The 20,153-nt window shown below is 43.2% G+C and overlaps 1 protein-coding gene across 2 annotated transcripts in view; it reads left to right on the plus strand.

The window, feature by feature from the left end:
* The window catches only part of INPP5D (inositol polyphosphate-5-phosphatase D), a 61,771-nt gene that overhangs the window by 24,675 nt on the left and 16,943 nt on the right, over nt 1–20,153 (plus strand). Inside the window, exons 1-14 of one of the 2 annotated variants that reach the window (XM_082221713.1) lie at nt 41–146; nt 1,269–1,419; nt 4,034–4,205; nt 5,158–5,298; nt 5,811–5,898; nt 7,724–7,792; nt 8,870–8,941; nt 9,522–9,645; nt 10,487–10,593; nt 11,712–11,814; nt 12,705–12,901; nt 13,544–13,661; nt 16,799–16,895; nt 19,867–20,005. In XM_082221713.1, the coding sequence (XP_082077839.1) occupies nt 1,341–1,419; nt 4,034–4,205; nt 5,158–5,298; nt 5,811–5,898; nt 7,724–7,792; nt 8,870–8,941; nt 9,522–9,645; nt 10,487–10,593; nt 11,712–11,814; nt 12,705–12,901; nt 13,544–13,661; nt 16,799–16,895; nt 19,867–20,005 (1,506 nt within the window). In that variant the 5' untranslated portion in view covers nt 41–146; nt 1,269–1,340. Of the gene's footprint in view, nt 1–40; nt 147–1,268; nt 1,420–4,033; nt 4,206–5,157; nt 5,299–5,810; nt 5,899–7,723; nt 7,793–8,869; nt 8,942–9,521; nt 9,646–10,486; nt 10,594–11,711; nt 11,815–12,704; nt 12,902–13,543; nt 13,662–16,798; nt 16,896–19,866; nt 20,006–20,153 lie in introns of those variants that run through there. The other variant, XM_082221712.1, reaches the window with a different exon arrangement.

The raw sequence follows: 20,153 nt of genomic DNA on the forward strand, positions 1-20,153 counted from the left end.
AGAGAGAGAGAGAGAGAGAGAGAGAGAGAGAGAGAGAATAAACTAATTCTAGTTTTGTCCCCATCCTCTTCCCTTCTACAAGGGTAACACTGAGACTAGTAAGAAGATAAGTAGGAAGAAAGGAAGATAGATGGGGACTGGCTGAGGTTGGTAGAGCAGTACCCTACTTTCCGTAATAGATGGGCTGCCGTTGCAGTGATTGATATAGGAGACATACACCATAAGCAGGTCAAGAATGTGTGCTAGAAAAAATATTGTCGCGGTTATAATTCCCCAAAGTGCTTTTGCCAACAGTCTACAAGCTATTGTTGTGTAGGGATGAACCAATGTAAAGGGGAAAGGGATTGACACTGAAGGTTAAGTAGTGTTAATATTTTTGAACCAGTAATTTCAGAAGAAATGTGGCAAGTTATTTTCACACACTGAAAGCAGCTACTCAGTTTCTACAAGTCTGAGAGACAATTCTTTTAAGGTTTCATATGGATGGTGCCTCTTGGCTACAAAATTAATTACGTTCTGCAGAATGAATGCAAAGATATGTTGTGTATGTAGCCTGACTCATCTGAAGAGAAGCTTTTGCATAGGTTTGTGTCATTTGAAACACAGGAGTGCTTGTGTGGTCTGATGTACCTACAGTGCAATCCTGTCTCATCTGAAATAAGCCCCACTGAGTTTAATGGGGATTTATGCTTCCAACGAAAGAGGGCAGAGGGGTACACTATTGATCTTGCTATTTCCTTGTGAAGACAGAGTTCCTCTGTATGTAAGTAAGTTAACCACCTGCCCATTGTTTAAAACTGTTCCTGGGGAGGCAATGGGCTATAGCTGATAATAGTCATGCTTGGTCTGCATACACACAGACCATACCTTTAAAGGACATTTGAAACACATTCCTTCCCTCAAAGAATTCTGGGCACTGTAGTTTACCCCTCACAGAGCAACTCTTAACAAACTGCAGATAATTGGTTACATAACATTTATGGACTAAAAAAATTTAACAATAACAAATACTGCTTGTATTCATTGCATTATTTCCATTCCTGACTCTAGAACATGTGAATTGTGGCAGTGGCTGTTTCTGTTTCCATTTCTGATCATCCCTAGCTGCTGTAGTGCCAGAGACTTAATTGGAAAGATGACAAAGGATGTGGCATTGTGTGGACTGAGCTTTCATTTTACTATTGTCCACCACTATATACTCTTTCTTTATTTTGGTGGGAATGATATTTAGCAATATTTGACATCTGTGCTTTGTGGGGTGTTTTCAGGCATCTGAAGGTGTTCCGGTGCAGTATTTCAACAACTTGGATGATTTGATAGAGTTTTACAAGAAAGAGAATATGGGTCTGATCCGGAGCCTTAAATTTCCAGTCCAGAAGGAAGAGGAGGAGGCAGCAGAGGAGCCAGAGGAGGATATGGGTAAGAAATTCAAAACACAGAAGATTGTGCTCCCAAGATTGTCTATTGGAAATAACAGTGTTAAATTGCCCAGACCTAATCAATAAAACCTATCAGTTGAATAAGGAATTGTAAATTCTTAGTCTTTGCCCCACTATAAAGGCTGTCTTTCTTACACACACAGAGAGACATTTACTTCAAGGAGCAGGTGGGCAGTACCACAAGTCTATAAGCCATGCCAGTAGAAATTTTGACTCACTGAATTAAAGGTAGTCTACCATCCGTGTATGGTGACCAGCCTCTTAGGGGTCAATAAATGTCCTGATTTTGCTGCTTGCTTGCATTCACCTTGCACAAGTTTTGTACAGGTCTAGGCAATGTTGTTGTTGTTGTTGTTGTTGTTGTTGTTGCAGGTTTGCAGGACAACAGCTTAAACTGTTCTTAATTTTCTAAATATCTGCCCTCTTGACCATTGCTTAGACTCATTGCTTAGGGTAATACATAATGTTATACAACAGCTAATTGCTTTAAGTAACAGGAATAAGTTGCTACATATCCTATAATGGATTTAAGGTTCATTGGCTGTGCATTTTAAATTCTCTATAACAAAGGCATATTTAGTTCAGCACTTCCACAGAGGTGTCGTTTTCAATTTTCTTTTGTTGCATTTATAATTCTTTTCCTATTTCCGATTTTTTTCATTCACTTAGCACACTAATTGTTCTTTGTTCATTAAAGTTTCTTACTTCAGTTTTAAATGTTCTTTTGTGCTTCTAAGCTGCAGAAGGCAGCTTCCGCACCAGAGTCATTTAGTACTGCTAAAACATAATTTTTATACAGTACACTCATTTGGAACTGCAATTAAAACAGTTGTTTCAAATGTTGTTTAATATTTTGTTTATGTGTCCTACCAATGTGGGCCTTGAATTACTATTTCACCATTTTAAAACAAAATAATAAGAATAATAAAAAAATGGAAAGCAATAGTTCAATCACACACCCCCTCTCTCTTCAGGAAGAGAAACTGATTAATTGAGAGGCAATTCAGTATTGCTGTGCCCTCATGGAACAGAAAGCAGTTACAGGATCAGAAGTCACGAAGACAAAGCTTATATAGTTAAAGGCACAGTAGTCTTGGAAAAAACCCAGTAGTCCTGGAAAAAACCCAGTAACAGTTTGCCAGTCTGTAATGAAGATGCTGACACTGCTATTGCATCTAAAGTGATAGCAAGCACCACAAATCAGGTCTGAAAAATGACAACACAGAAAAATCTGGCATGAAATGGGTCATCTAGATTCTGTGTAAAAAGTGTGTAAATGAAGCTTGGCAGTTGCTGACAAAACAGCTAAGGCAGAAGCAACCAAAGTTAGCTGGGGAAAGAGTCTGAAAAGTAATACCACACTACTTTAAAAATGCCATATTGCTTCCAGCTAAGTTTTCATAACCATGGCTGCAGTTCTTGATAATTAGAATTCAGCAAGATCATTAAAAAAAATTCTAATCTACTACTTAAATTTAAATGGTTCAGTTTCTTAATATGCCAGTTGTATTTTGATTGCTCTGCAAGCATAAAGAAAGGAAGCTGATAATTAAGGTTGTACACTTCCACTTTGGTCTGAAGGTGTACATTGTACATGAAACCTCTTCAAAGCCGCACTAGCTCTGGTTGTGAAATTTGTGAATTCTTCATTGATATTTGGTTCCCAAGAGAATGTATTTTGCAAGGATGTAAATTTTTCCACTGCTTGCTGGGTGTGTTTACTGATGTCAATCCACCATGAGATGTAAAATGATTTATTTCATTTATATCCCACCTTTCCTCTAAGAAGCTCAAGAGTACATGGGGTGTTCCCCCAGTCCTTGTATCCTCAGAGCAGGGGTACCAACTTGAATAAAATATGGGGGGGGGGAGGTAAGTCCCACCCTGCATAATTAATCACATGATGTGGTACATGCACACCATTTCAGTGGCAATGCCCATCAACTTGGGGGGGGCTGGCCCCCTCAAATATTTTATGGGGGGGTGAAGGGACCTTGGCTCCTAGCAGTTGGCTCCTATGCCTCAGAGCACCCCCGTGGCATAAACCAGCTGAGAGACAGAGACTGGCCCATGGTCACCCAGTGATTTTCATGGCTGAGTGGGGATTTGAATCCTCTTAACAGTGCAATCAAAACCCAAGATCTTCGAGGATAAGCGAGTTTGGAATAGGCAGATACTGGGCTGTCTGGCTCAGCCAGTGCTTAGCCAGTGGAATGAAAGCCTGTGGAACCTATGGGTGTAACTGTTTTGGGGGTGTGGCAAGGGCAGGGCAGGTTAAGGAGAGACTTGCACTTATTACAAAGCTCTTTCAGTCCTATCACATGACCTGGCAACCTAGCAGAACTTAGGCCAGCCCAAAGGGTGGTATAAGTAAAACTCTTAAAGGTTTGTTCTCCCGCTGCCAAGCTCAGGACATCGGGGCAACATATGCTGGCTTAGTTTAAGCCAACATAAATTCTGTTGATTTACACAGAAACAGCATAGATACCCTCAGAATAACACCCAACTGAAAATTCAAAAAGCTATTTAAAAGTAGCATGGAAAGACAGCTGGAGAGCTTTTGGATCTTACTCTTTCCTTCCCCTTTGCGACAGATCCTATACCTGTGCCGCCTCTATTACCTCCACGCAGCATGTCAGTACCACCTCTGGCAACTGAGGCAAAAGAAGATCTTTCTCCAAATGAACATGCCCAGATGGTGGAAGTGAGCAAACCATCCCTTTCCGAGACGCTGCTCCAGCGATTACAGCACCAAGACACCAGCAGGTGAGATCTAGCCATTCATTTATTTGAGGAAGTAGAAACAGTAAGTCTAGAAACGTCTTTTACTGTGTTTTGCTTATCACAACCATTTTGAATAGGGCCCCCAAGGGAGGTCCTTTTACTAGGTGCTGCAGTAACAGGAGGCGTTGCATGCGGTGGAATTCTCTTTTTTTGTCCCTATATAAAAGGTACAGGAGGCTGTCAACCCTAATAGTGCAAACACAAAAATCCACCACCTGATAAGAGGGTGGGGCTCAAAATTATTTTGCAGGTGGCAGCTAAATGAGCTGGCTGGGAGTCCTCTCAGGAAAAGGTTAGAAGGGTTGTTTTTGTGTGGGTTGCAGACAGGAAGGACGCCTTCCTTCCCTCAGTATAAGGAGTTACTCATACATAACATAGTAATGAACAAGAAAGAGATAAATAGCTGGTGGAGCATCATGGTCACAGCTGCAGTCGTCTGTGTACATGCTTGGGAGTCAGTTCCATTGGGCTCAGTAGAACTTACTTCTGAGTAAAGGTTCATAGGACCAAGCTGTGCAGCACTGAGCTACAAATCAAGGTGCCCCTGCTTTAATTCTTGCCTACAGCACGAAGTTTTTTGTTCACTTTTTATTGCCCCTGTTATCTGCATTATTTACATTGAAAAAGTAGTTTGAATGAAGTAGTTTGAACACACCCAAAATCACTATATGATTGTGAGTTACCATTACAGAAGTGGTGTTGGCAGCTCCCCCCCGACAGCTCCCTTCCTTAGAAAAAAAATCATCAATTTTTAAAGGATAAGCAGCAGAATTGGGACCTTCTCCCTGCCACAGCTGCCTCCCCTGCTTCCCTCCCTCCCCTTTGTTCTCAGGTCTGATATCACGCTAGCTCTCTTTCACTAGGATATTTTGCCCATTTGCAAGCTCATAAGCCTTAGTGGTCTTCCAAGCAGTTTCCCCCCTTTCCTTCACAGTATTCCAGAAGAGCACTTCAAACTCATCCAGGATTATTTGCGAGTTCATGTCACCAGTGATCTTGAGACAGTACAGCAAGCGCCTTGGAATCTCCCTCAGCTGAAGAAATTGCTTGCAACACTTTGCAAAGGACTTTTCAGGTAAACACAAGTTAGTCTGGACTCTGGAGGCACATTTCGACTGGTAGCTAACAAGGAAATTCTGCGTGTACAGAATTTGTATGTTAAGCTTTTCCTGAAGGCTAGTTTACTGAAGCAATCCTGCTGCAAAACCATGTTCCTTTTGGTGGGAGACTACTCTGTTTGCTGCAGAATCTGACCGACAAATATAGATGTTCCTTTCCCTTTTGAGCACACATGGGAATTACTATCAGCTTAACTCTTGTTATCAGTTCTGCAGTTCTACCCACACAGTCACATCCTGTATTGAAGACCTGCATTTTTTTTAGAGCTTCTTGCTTATTTAGCAACGCATCCTAGAACTAAATTCAAGTTTCTAAAGACTGGCCTTTGCAGCTTGTGCTACAGAAAATCAGCATGGCATAATTTCAAGCAGACTCCTTTGGGCTGATTAGCAACAGCTTGTCTGTCTAGCACTACACAGAGAGGTTCTTATGACCACAAATCTCAAATTCATATCTTTCTGCTTTCAGTGAGGTGTCTCGGACTCTTCCTTCTCTGGAGTCCTTACAGATGGTGTTTGACCAGCAGCTGCCTCCAGGGCTCCATCGACATTCTCAGGTATGATCTGCTGGAGGAGGCAGGAGGTGGAGCAGGTTGAAATGAGAACATCAAACTGGCAGGCGATGTGGGAAAGCACTTACTGCATAATTATGCCAAATAACTTGTTTCTTGACTCCAAGGGATGGAGCACACTGCAGGCTTTGGAGCAGGGTCAGCTGCGCTGCGCTAACATTTGTTTTCTCAGTTTCCTCAGTTTTATAAGGTAAAGTGCAGCAAGGTTCCTCAGGCCCAAGACTGCAAGTTTGTTGTTACATCTCTCAGTGTATAGTTTTTCACCACCCTTTTAGGGGAAGGGATATAGCATACCTTCCAACATTCGTCAGATGAAAATAGAGACATTCTGTTCTACAACAGTGTCCCCCATGCAGGGGCGGAGGAAGGGTGTGTGTGGTGGGGGCGGGCCGCCCTGGGTGTCACCATTGAGGGGGGGTGACAAAATGCTGGGTGGCACTCACCGCGGGGCCTGCAGCGCCCCCAAGCCACACGTCTCTCCTGGGAGTGACATGGGGGCTTGGGCGCCTGCAGGCTCTGCGCTGCCCCAAATGGTCCACCTGCTGCCGCCTCCTCAGCTGTAGGGCCGCTGAGTAGGAGGAGGCATGCAGACTCCTCCGAGGCCCTGCAGAGCATCCTGCCCCGGCTCACCTGCCCCATGGGGGGCTGGCCCTGCTCCTGGGTGCAGGGCATGCACCCCACCCCAGGCACCCAATCGGCTTGCTCCACCGCTGCCCCCATGCAGCCCCTACATACATGTACAGTGGTACCTCGGGTTACATATGCTTCAGGTTACATACGCTTCAGATTACAGACTCTGCTAAGCCAGAAATAGTACCTCAGGTTAAGAACTTTGCTTCAGGATGACAACAGAAATTGTGCGGCAGTGGCACAGCGGCAGCAGGAGGCCCCATTAGCTAAAGTGGTGCTTCAGGTTAAGAACAGTTTCAGGTTAAGAGCAGACCTCCAGAACAAATTAAGTTCTTAACCCGAGGTACCACTGTACTGCCAATGGAAAAGGGTATGCTGGCTGAACTACCCCAGTAACAATACTGTACCAGCAAATGTCTTGGAACCTTAGATGATATATGCTAAAACTGGGAGGCTTCCATCAGCAATGTAGTCTCTACGGTTGGCAACTATGACCACTGCCACTGCGAGGGGCCAGGCCACCTCCTTCTCCTCCCCTTGCCCCTGCCCTTTCCCACTCCCTTTCCCCTTTTGGACTCTGCATGACATAGTGAGAAGCCATGGCGGCTTAAGGGTTTTCATGATGGTCCCAGCATTTTCAGGGCAGTTGGAGACTACACAAAGCACATGCAAAAGGTTCTGGATCCAATCCCTGGCATCCTCATGTATGGTCCAACCTGTGTGTAAGCAAATCAGAATGCATGTTAAATAAGCAGGTTATCTGGATGGGCCCTCTGCATTCCTCTGGCAAGACTTTCCTTCCATCAGCCCACATATTCCAAGTACTTCTTCCACCTGTGGCTCTGTAAATGTCACCATTTCAGTTTTCCCACGTGGCTTGGCTCTAGACTGCCTTTGCATCCCTCGCTAGCCTCCTCTGCCCAACATGCCAAGTTTGAAATGCATTGTCTTTGATTTATCTGTCCAGCAAATTTGCTTAAATTCCAGGCTGCCGTGTTTCAGGATGCAGGAGACTTCCTGACATAATATAAGGCACTCCAGTGCTGGCTTGTCTTTCTTTTTTCTGACACGTATCACAGATGATCTATGCTTGTGGTACAATTTCAGGCTTCCACTGAGGAGGGAGGGAGTTACTTCACCGGTACCTAACACTTTGCTTCTTCTGCATTATTTCTACTAGCCATCTTGTGACGCCACCCGTGGAAAACTTGTCCAGTTGACTGGCTTGCTTTCTTCCATTGAAGACAAGGTATGGCAATGTTTGTTTTAATTATTTTTAACTGCTTTTAATACTGAACTTTCAACTGTTGTAAGCCACTCTTGGAGCAGCTGCTGAAGGGCAAGTAATGAGTTCAACACTGGAAACAATAATTATTCATTGCTCCCTCTTTATTTTCCAGTAGCTTTATTCACACACCTGTCATTCTTATGTCTATGTTTTCTTTATCTGTTTTATTCTGCTAGCCAGGAACTAAAAGTTCTTGTAGCCTCCTTCCCTTCAAACAATGCATAGGTCAAATCCCCAAGCTTCTCTGTTCCATAGATCTGGGCCCCAACTGCATTTAAAGCAGTATCATACCACCTTAAAGTGTCATGGCTTCCCTCCAAAGAATCCCGGGAGCTGTACTTCGTTAAAGGGTGCTGAGAATTGATCCTCTTACAGAGCTACAATTACAAGAGTTCCATGGGAAAAGGGATAGATGGTTAAAAACCGCTCTGGGAATTGCATCTCTATGAACGGGTCCCCTAACCATTCTTAGCATCCTTAGCAAATGACTCTCAGTTTCTCATTTTTTCCAATCTTATGTTCAATTATCCGCATTTGCACATCAGTTGATCACTATTATTTTTAAAGTCCTCATGAAAATTCATCAACATTTTAGTGCAATTTTTTAGTGCAATCTATACATTTTATGTAATATATACGTTTTTGGAAAGCAGTTTCCCCAAATGTAATGAATTTTTGTATTCTAGTTTCATTAATAGATGCATTTTAATGCCCACTTTACATTAGTATGTATTTTTGTATATGGCCTTTTAAACTGGAGTTGTTTTTTATTTATATTGTGTTACATATTTTTGCGTTTGTATATTGTAAACCTCCCTATGAACCTTGGATGAAGGGTGATATAGTAATTTAATCTCAGTAATAATAATCTCAGTTTCTTCCTAATTAATCTGACAATCTGAATTTCTGTTGCTAAACCAGAGTGCTTATTTATCGTTGCTGATCTGCACAGTACGGCATGGATTGTCTTAATCTGGGATCTCTCCAACTGCAGTTTAGGACTTTCAAATAGAAATCTATGTGCTTGCATTTTTACAGGTGAAGAAATTGTTGATTGAAGGGCCCGACTCAACACATCGACGTTCGCTTATCCCTCCTGTAACTTTTGAGGTGAATTTTATTTTCCCCCTCCAGTAGTATAGTAAGTTTTTATAATGCTATAGAGAAGCACCATGACTGTCAGAACAGCACGTTGAGTGGTATTAAATGTCATTTGTGGGTTAGCACAAGAATTAGGACTAGCATAAGAGGGCCCACCGCTGCTTCCCCCAGGATGTGTGCCCTGCGCTAGACCCAAATCTGTTCTGGAGGCTCGGAGAAAACCACAGAACAAATGGGGGTGGGTGGTAGAAGAGGGGAGGTCATTCTATAGAATAGTGAGAAATCTGTGTGCTGATGGAGCAATCTGCCTAGCCCTACATTGACCATAACCCCATGTTTTTAATTCATGGGTACAGTGCTCTCCTTCTTAAAAAAAAATAACATTCCACGTTCACTCAACCAAAGTTCCTCAGTACAGTACAGTGCCACAAGAAAATCTGCATACTAGATATATATAGATGTGTGTGTGTGTCTGTGTGTGTGTTTGTGTTTGTGTGTTAGCATGTAATTATGCAGTGTTAAGAGCTAGTTATCACATTCAAAATGGTAGGGGGGATCACTTATGAATAATGTTTTCCTTTTCTCATAGGTGAAAACTGATTCTCTTGGAATTCCATCCAAAATACATCTTAAGGTTGATGTTGAATTAGGAAAACTCATTATCAAGAAAGCTAAGGATGGCCCTGAAGACAAGTTCTACACTCACAATAAAAGTAAGATACTGGGCTCCTTTGAGATGGGTGAGAACACTGGGATTCACTGAATATTTTTGGTGGTATTCCAGAGATCTGGCAACCAACCGTACAGGAAATGTGTTTTACAATGGCACTTATAAATTCTCAGTGCACAATTTTTAAAGTTGTTTACTTTTGAGTTTTCTGGATTTGAGAAAATCTGAGGGACACACACACACACACACATCCCTCCATTCATGAGTGCAAAGGAAATAGGTAGAAACACAGCTGAAAAAGAAATGAAAGCTTTGAGGAAGTAGTGGAAAGGGGAGAGCAGAAAGGGAATATTGAGTCGTCCCCCCCCCAACACCCTACCCAGACAAATAATCTGTGACACTGACTAGAGCAGTTCAGTACCTGGTTTTCCCCAATTTATTAGCTGCATATCAGATAAACCCAATTTTACAGGAGTGAAATGTTGAGGTTGAGGGTGTCATGTGGACTAGGCAAATTAAAGAGGAATGCAAACATTCAGTAAACAGCTGCAAACACTCAATAAACTCTAGTGTGGGCAAGCCCTCAAGTGTTTGGGGCCATAGAGCCTACACAATATTCCTTTGTGCTGAGCAGCTTCTGTGTTTCATGACCAGAAAGTGTTCCAGCAATAGTTAGGTCTTGAAACCATAACAAACTTCTACCTCAGGCTCAGTCTTAAATTGCTGTCATTTCTTTAAAATCTAACCTTATTCATCATAGACCAGGAGGTTATAAATAGCACTGGAGTTTACAACTTCATATACACAGACATGTATCAGCATTGTAGTACATTTCATTTCAGAATTTGTGCTGCCAGAACCAGTGTTCTCTTGCTTCTTCTTAGTCCTACAGCTCATCAAGTCTCAGAAGTTTCCTAACAAGCTGGTAATTGTACTGGAAACAGAAAAAGAGAAAACACACCGAAAAGAATATGTATTTGCTGATTCTAAGGTAAATTCCTCACTATGGGTACTTGTGCAGGCAAGGCATTGCTATTTATGACATTATTTTGCTATTTTAAAAAAAGAGAAAAATGTAAAATAATCAAGTTCTGTCCCCATCCCCAGTAAGAGAAACTGGCCAGTGGTGTAGCGGTGGTTGTCAGTCCCCGGGAGGAGGAGGAGGAGCTTGCCACTGAAGCCACACCACTTTTGGTTCCAGGCTTGGTCTCCTCCACCCCATTTGAACATTGTGGGGCTGGCCCCTTCCCAGAAAACATTGGGCCCCTCAAAAAAGTTTCCGTTCCTAGGAGATGGCACCCCTACATGGTATTCAATAACATATTCCATATGTGAGTTTCTGGAGAAGAATGTTGGCATCTTTGTGTGCCTGTGCCAGCAACATGGTACTCTCCCATCATCTCTGACCATTGGCCATGCTGACTGGGCTCATGGAAGTTGTCGTACAGCAACATCTGGAGGGCACCACATTGGCTCCCCTTACCCTATACCAAAGAGAAAACTAAGTGAATTATTTTAAGGGCTCTCATCCATTCAGTTCAAATAAAGCTAGAATATATCCAGAGAACGTTTCCTAAGCATAAGTGAGTCTGTAATAAAAATTATGCAGTAATATGAGTCATGCTTATCCTTTGTGTTTGCACAGGGTCAAGGAAATTGGCAGATTAGATCTCAGTCATTCATTGTAATAGATGAAAGGAGAATACAAACTTCAACTCTGGAGCAGCTTAGTGGAAATTAGTTGAACTGCCTTCAATATTCACGTAGTTTAAGTAAAAGAATGACTGGAACGGATGCATAGCTAATGTGGTACTCTCCAGATATTGCAGACTGTAATAGTCATTAGACCTCTCCTGGATGGTGAGTGGCCAGCAGTGATGGGCACTGTTTTCCACAACATATGGAGGGCACCATGTTGGCTGCCCCAGACCCAAGCATTCACATACTTATCCTGGTTTTTAACTTCAGAAGAATCTGAATTTTTCAAAATTCAGCACCAGCATGACTAGTCCTTGCCACATGGCACACCAGCATGTGGGAGGAATTTGCTCCAGCCTCCGTGTAATCTTATTAGTTAGGTTTCTTTATACTTTGCTCTTCCATTTTTAGAAGAGAGAAGGCTTCTGCCAACTTTTACAGCAGATGAAGAATAAGCATTCTGAGCAGCCAGAGCCTGATATGATCACCATCTTCATTGGGACCTGGAACCTGGGTATACATTTTAGTTTTGTGTCCCAATCTTTGCTGTTTAGATTCCTACAAGTTTCGTCTCAATGCATTTCTGATAAAGTTTAGCATGTTTGTGCTGCTTGGTTCTAACGTAACCATATCACAGCTTTGCCAGCTACCCTCATTGCTTATACTCCTTTATTGCTTGAACATCTCTGTCATTTAATGTATTGCTTTCTTTTGTATAAGAGAATCATCAGATAGGCAGATTCATCTATTCCTGGAATATCCAAACATGGTGTTTGCCAGATGTTGGTGGGATTTCCATCATCCCTGACCACTGACCGTGTTGCTGGGGCTGATGGAAGTTGGGAGTTCAACAACATCTCAAGAGCACCTCAATGGCTACTCCTTTTCTGACAGAGGATCCTATTTCTAAGAGCTGGGTGACAGGGTGGGGGAATCAACAAGGACAACCCCACAATAATTTTTCTGCTGAATTAAATATCTGCTAGGAAAGGAGGTGGTGACTTGTCCATCAGAGAAATGCAGATAAAATGTGGCACAAAGCATATTATCCATGTGTGTATGTCCATGTGAGATTCTGCATGTAGTAAACCATATAAAAGCTATCTCCTCGTACGCTAGTGGAGAGTTGCGGGACAGCTCAGTGGTGGAGCTCTTGCTTTAATAATAATAATGATAATAATAATAATTTTTTATTTATACCCTGCCCTCCCCAGCCAAGGCCGGGCTCAGAGCGGCTTACAAGCAATAATAAAAACAAGTTGAATGATTACAACTTAAAAACAAAATTAAAATACAACATTCAGAAGGTCATTAGCACCTCTGAGAAGGGCTGGGGAAACGTCCTGTAAACAATACTGCGCTAGATGGATCAGTTTCATATTGGTTTTGGATTTGTCCATCTAGGTGATGCTCCTCCACCAAAGAAGATCAGCTCCTGGTTTCTCTCTAAGGGGCAGGGGAAGACCCGAGATGACACAGCTGACTACATTCCACATGACATCTATGTGATTGGCACACAGGAGGACTCCCTGGGAGAGAAAGAATGGCAAGAGATTCTAAGACAATCCTTGCAAGAGATTACAAGTATCAGCTTCAAAGTGGTAAGGAAAGACATTTTCATTCTGACACTTAAAGCAAAACAGGGATAGTAGACTTCACTAGCAATGCACCGTATTTTTCGCCCTATAGGACGCACTTTTCCCCCTTCAAAAATGAAGGGGAAATGTGTGTGCATCCTATGGGGCAAATTCAGGCTTTCGCTGAAGCCTGGAGAGCGAGAGGCGTCGGTGCGCACCGACCCCTCTCGCTCTCCAGGCTTCAGAAAGCTATCTGCAAGCCTTGCGAGCCCGGCGGGAGTTCCTGCGGGGTCGCAAGGTTTGCGGGCAGAAGCCTGCAGCCCGAAGCACGGGGCGCCCTCTGGAGGACGTCCCGTGTTTCGTGCAGGTGTCTGCAAGGCTTGCGCGCCCGGGGGCAACAGCCTGTTCTGGGGGCTGGGGTCGGGGGAAGCTGACCCCTACCTGGAGATGCCAAGGGTTGAACTGGGGCCTTCTGCATACAAAGCAGGTACTTGGTCAATGAGCTTCAGCCGTTCCCCTAAAATGAGAACCAGAGGTATGTTTGAGGAGGATTTAGTATAGACCTCTGTCTGTCATAATACAAATAACCTTTTCTGTGGCTTTAGGCTATATTACAGTTCAGCTGCATCAAACTATGTGACAGCTGACTTCCTTTTTCCTGATTAGGTAGCAATCCATACCCTCTGGAACATCAGGATTGTTGTCCTGGCCAAGCCAGAACATGAGAATCGCATAAGCCACCTCTGCATTGACAACGTGAAGACAGGAATTGCAAACAGACTGGGTAAGGCTTGGACAAAATGTACTTGACAGACAGACACTCTCATCGCAACAAGTCTCCCAAGGTTGAAAGATATGCAGAGAGGTGTTTTCAGTACCCGCTTCCCAGCAATGGGATTTCCTGCCCTAAACCATACACCTGAGCCCAAGGTTCATTTGTGCACTATTCTAAGGGTGTGATTTGGGGTTGTCTCTGTGTGTGAAGTGGCAAGACCACTGCCAAAGCCTTGCTGGCTTACCAGGGCAGAAGGTATGGAGGGCAGGCTTACCTTTTTTTGGCCACATAGATCCTTTTTTAAAAAAAAATTAAAAATCCTACATTGGATCCCAAAGGTTATACATTCAAATAAATGAGAGGAAGCCAAAGACTGAAACAGAATATGAAATAGATATGCTTCAAGACCACTTTTGAAAGTCACTGCTTCCTCTTTCAACTTTGTCAGCAAAATTACTGATACTGTATGGTATGTATCCTTTGGAAATGTACTATAATAGCTGATAGTGTACTATAGTACTCGCATGCAATAATGTACTCTCAGTGTTAGAGGTGTGCTCATCGATGTGCTCCCACAAATCATTCCATTGATACTGTCATAAGTCAGATCAGATGTGAGTATGATGGGAATTCAGGAATGCCTTGCATCCTTGCAAATATATATAAATCCTTTTCCCACTACAATGTTATTCACAGGAATAATTTGCAGGAACTGTCCCATCAATGAAAACCGTAGGGTTTATTGCTCTGCTGAAAAATCTGTAACTGGAAGAATAGAACTTTGTTCAATTGCAGAGGGAAATTCATCTTTCACTTTCTTTCCTAAGCTTTGGGAAGAAAATATTCAGTGGAACTATGCATTACACATGTGAAGTCCTGCTGTTCTGGTTTCCTCTTCTCTGCATCCGCTACTCCACTTTATTTTTATAATCATATTTATTAAAATTTCCAATAATAACAGAATAGGAAAATAAGAAAGATAAAGGAAAGAAAGAAAAAGAGAAACTAACTTAGACCCTTCTTTTCATAACCTTCTTTCTGGGACTTCCTCCTTCCCCTCCCGATTGTATTCCCCTTTATCTAAGTTGGTTCCACAAGTTCTCATCCCCAATTAAACCTAATATATTATACTCATAAACCAATTTAAATTTACACCATCTTAGCATCACTCCTCGTCTTATAATAGAACAAAATTTTCCCCAAGATCCGCTCTCATTTCTTCCACGAGTTCCCCCTTTCTAAAAAAAAAAAGAAAAAACAGAAACGTAAAATATCAAAGTTATAAAGAATATAAGATAGATAGAGAAATTCAAAAAGTTGGTTACAAAGCCTTTGGATTCTAAGGTTCCCCCTCCCTTCCCCGGTTTTGATTCCCCATGTCCATTTGTCTGTATGTTGTCGGCCTGGAGATCTTAAGTCCACAGCCAAATTTATCTCAGTCCATCATGCTGTTTTCTTCGGATTTGATTGTCTTAATGATGTTTAACGTCGAAAATCCAATCTAATAGAGGCCTTTAATTTTCTTTAATCTTTTGTTGCTCCTCCCATTATTCTTTCTGTGTCGTATTCAGTCATCTACTCTTTTATTTCTTGGTTTCTCAGGTTTCTGTCTTGTTCAGCTGTCAAAACATTCTTGTTCCAAAATTTAACGTCTCTACAGAGGTTTGTTATTCAGGGACACAGACTTACGTCCAGTTCCTTTCTTGCTTCAATAGAAGATTCTATTGTGTTATAGTCACCTCTGTAGACAAAATAATATTTCAGTTCTGCAGCTTTCCCAGGAGATAAGACCTTTACATAGGCGCCGACTCCATGGGGCTTGAGGGGGCTCGAGCCCCCTCAAAAAAATTTTTGGGGGGGCTCAGCCCCCCCAATAATCTCGGGCGGGCGCCCTTCCAGCAGAGCGCCGCCGCCGTCCCCCGCCTCCTCCCCACCTGCTCCTTCGCCAGCCAGCCAGCCGCGCGCCCTAATCGGAGAGCCCCAGATGCCAAGGCACTGCCGGAAATCCCGCGAGAACGGGAATCCCGACTGGCCACACCTCCCAGCCAGCCAATCGGCTGGCTGGGGGGGCGTGGCTTGCCCTATTTAGGGCTGGAGCCACTTTATTTGCATATTCATGAGCTTATTTATTATTCATGAGCTTTCCCGGGCCCCCCCAATATTTTTTCTAAGTCCGCGTCCCTGGACCTTTACACATCCCAGAGTAGTTTTCCACATACGACACTTGTAATGTCCCGAATCCCCTCTAGAGGGATTACAATAACTTTGTATCCTCTAATCCAAAAGTCAATTTGTTGTTTCTTTTTCCCGACAGTTTATATCCATATTTATATCAAATTGTAACAAAATTAACCAGCAAAGAACTTGTAGCAAAGTCCTCTTTATAATTTCCAGTTTTGACAGCTCCTTTGACAGCTGTCAAAATCTCCATCTCTCTTCGCCAGGCTGTCCGAATCGCCCCGGTTCCCAGGGGGGGGGTTGCTTTTTCCTCACCCTCGACTCCTCTCCTCCAGCACAGTTCTTATAATTCACATCGTGGAGTTGGTAATTTTTATCATCAATAAGCTTCTGAATAGATCTTGGTTTCTCAGTCCTTGTTTTAGCATGTTTACAATCAGGGAGGGGACTGACTTCCTTTTTTGGATCCCCTCCCGCTCGTGCCAAATCCGGAAAAAAATTTCTTTTTTCCTCCTTTTAAACCCGGTTGCCCAATTACTCACGGGTTGTTGATCAATTGTCCGAATTTCCTTTGGAAGAAGCCAGCGCTCTCCGCCGAATGGCATGCGGCTGCGCCCGGCAGGGGAAGCGGAGGACTCAAAGCACCACGCTACTCCCCGGCGCCCGATCCGTAGCCTTTAAAAAGGCTCTTTCACAAGCCGGGAGAGCGATAACGGTGCCAGCCGAGTCACCATGTCCACGGGATCCGTTCCCGTGGTTTCTAAGGGTCCCCGCGTCGCCGGCGCGGTAGGACCCAGCCCCTGCCGAGCAGACTCCCTCCGGAGCTCGGAGGGAGTCCGCCATTCGGCGATGGCGCCAACCCGGAAGTCCCCCCGCTACTCCACTTTAGAAGTCTTTTGCTGTTCTAGTTAGCCCTGGGGGTTGGATTGATTTCTCAATCTCTCTGTTTCTTGTTTTGTTTTACTCAGGCAACAAAGGAGCTGTTGGGGTGTCATTCATGTTTAATGGAACCTCCTTTGGTTTTGTGAACAGCCATTTGACTTCAGGAAGTGAGAAGAAACACAGGTAAAATTCTGAGGGCCATTGGAGAGCCTTGCAGTTGCTGACAGAGAGGTTCCTATCAGTACAAATATTCAAATTAGATGTGACAGCTTGGTAGTGGTGCTAGGTATTATTTGAACAAGAAAAGAAACACATGGGAAGGATTTCAAATAGTCACCCTTGCATGTCTTATCTCTAGGCATTTAGTAAGTAAAGGTAAAGGGACCCCTGACCATTAGGTCCAGTCGTGGCTGACTCTAGGGTTGTGGCGCTCATCTTGCTTTATTGGCCGAGGGAGCCGGCTTACAGCTTCCGGGTCATGTGGCCAGCATGACTAAGCCACTTCTGGCAAACCAGAGCAGCGCACATAAACGTTGTTTACCTTCCCGCTGGACTGGTACCTATTTATCTACTTGCACTTTGATGTGCTTTCACACTGCTAGGTTGGCAGGAGCTGGGACCAAGCAACGGGAGCTCACCCTGTCACAGGGATTCAAACTGCCGACCTTCTGATCGGCAAGCCCTAGGCTCTGTGGTTTAACCCACAGTGCCACCCGCCAATTTTAAGAATATAATAGCATAAAGGGGCCCCAGCTGGAGCAAATCAACAATCCATCTAGTTCAGGGATGAGGAACCCAATGGAAAGGGATAATCCTTTCCTCTGTTTACCTCTTCACTAAAGGTGCTGGTTTCTGCAAATAGCACATTTGGACAGCAAATAGCACCAGGGTGTGGGGTGGAATTTTGCACAGGAATTTTTTTTAAAAGAAAAACTTCTTCCCATGCACTGCAGTCCCAACTGGATTGGGGCCCTGGGCAGCTGCTTTTTCTGACAAAGGAAAGTGGCCAGTGCTAAGCATGCTGTTAATGACCCTGAGCTGCATTCTTTGGAACAAGAAGCCCCACTGAAGTATGGAACACATAGAATGTATTAAAAAAGCTTTTTTTTCTATACAAAGAGGCACAGATTATTTATCTTGGCCCAGATGGTTATTTGGACCAAAGACCTGAGGCTGCAGTCCTGCTGGTGATGTAAGCAAAATTCACAAACATTGGCGGATAAGTAAGTCCTAGGCACCTTAAACATGTCTTCCTTTTTCTGGGGTGAAAATTTCAATGCACCAGAGAGTTGCTATACAGCATCTCCCCACCATGTGCAACTTAACAGTGATACACACACATGGGCATGGACACAGGCTACAAACTGTAGCTAGATAGTTGAAGAATCTGTAACTGTGATTGTACAGTTTCTTCTTTTTCTAAAAACAACAAGTGAATAGCTGAAGATTGGGTTTCCACTGTTGTTTCTTCCTGTGGTTTAGAAGGGAACATTCCAGTAAAACAGGAACAGAGGGGTTGTAACTGTTTGTGCTTACAGGTCTCGTTTGCTTGTTGACTCAATGTATAGCCCTCCCTTTGCTGTGTGCTCCAGAAATAGAAACCATGCAAACATGCCAATATAAAGCAGAAGAGTCGAGCTGTGTTATATCGCAGTACTTTTCCGTCTTCACATGCCCCAATTTTTGCTTCCTGAAGCAGTTGCAAATTCCCATGGCAACACATACTTCAAGGTCTTCTTTCTGTCCTCCGGCACACTCATAGATTGCAACAAGGTACCCCAGGCTTGGCGGTTGTCCCGTATTATTTGTTTGTGCAAGGCCCAATGTTGCAGTAGCTCTGAAGGTATTGAGGTACTCCTGACAACTTAGCAGAAAATAAATACAAGCAAATAATAAATAAATTCACACAGAGACAGTATGTATGGTAAATTAAAGCTGCCACTTTTTCTGCAGATTTGAATGGAGGATCTTATTCCCAGAGCCCTTTTGGTTGTGTAGAGGCAACAACTTTTCAGAGATTTGGAAGCAATAATGTTGAATTGCTGCTATACGCATTTCTTTATGCATTATACCATATTCTCTGGCCAATCAGTTTAAATCAAGGTATACCTGGAAGCCAGCAGGAGGCAAATACAAGAAGCTCTCAGAAATGCAGCTAACACTATTGCAATGCATTGTATGCAGATGTTTAAGACAGCTGTTGTATAGTGCTACTGGTGGCAAATATGCACATGCAGTCATAACTTGGAAGTTGAACGGAATCCGTTCCGGAAGTCCGACTTCCAAAATGTTCAGAAACCAAAGCGTGGCTTCTGATTGGCTGCAGGAAGCTCCTGCTGCCAATCGGAAGCCGTGGAAGCTCCGTCGGACATTCGGGTTCCAAAGAATGTTCGCAAATCGGAACACTCACTTTTGGGTTTTTGCGGCGTTCAGGAGCCAAAACGTCCAAGTACCAAGACGTTCGGGATCCAAGGTATGACTGTACATACATATACACACAGAGCTATTTCCAAATGTTTTTCTTAATTTTTGTGTTTCCTACAGTGAAATGTGTATATATACATCCACTTAAAGATGCCCCTTTTAAAATACTACAAAAATAGCGCAAGGTTTCCTTCTCTTCCTGGCATTTAAATAGCTCTCACTTTTTATTCAATACATTTAAGTAGTATGTGCTTTCTCTTTTTTCCACAGTGAATGCCATTTTTTTAAAAAAAAAGCTTTCCTTTAGAGGGAACGGACTATACCACAAGCTGCTGACCCTTCAAGTTTAGACCAGTTTCACCAGTCGGTTAACTATCAGTAGGAAAGAGAAAAACAGAACCCATAAACCTTTTCTTCTGACAACCACACAGCTACTTCTTCCATTTAAATGTGTACAATGCCAAGCTAGTGGATCAGATAGTTGGATCAGATAGTTCCATAATAATGCACAGAGACAAGTTACCGTACTCCTATAGCTATACAGAACTGATTGTCTGGCTGTATATTGCCTTTGGGAAGCTGAGGCTTTAGCCAGAGCCAAGACAGGGAAAGATTCATGGGCTTATCTAGTCCACTGTTGTCTTGTGGCAACTCTCCCTGCTGATAATGCTGCTGGTGAGAGGCCATATAATAAAATGGTATACTGAGCTTTGTTCTTGTGTTTTAATAGGCGGAACCAGAACTACACAAGTATTCTGCGGTTTCTGTCACTGGGAGACAAGAAGTTGAGTCCATTTAACATCACCCACCGGTTTACTCATCTCTTTTGGCTGGGAGACCTGAACTATCGCCTAGAGTTGCCCACAGCGGTTAGAGAGCCTGTTTATTTACTATTGCATTTTATTATTAGATTTCTATCCCACATTTCCTGCAGTGAGCTCAAGGTGGTGTACGTGGTCCTTGTCCTCCTAGTTTTATCCTCCCAGCAAACCTCTGAAGTAGGTGAGGCTGAGAGAG

Source organism: Podarcis vaucheri (assembly GCF_965113315.1).
Source record: "Podarcis vaucheri genome assembly, chromosome: 5".
NCBI classification, from domain to species: Eukaryota; Metazoa; Chordata; class Lepidosauria; order Squamata; family Lacertidae; genus Podarcis; species Podarcis vaucheri.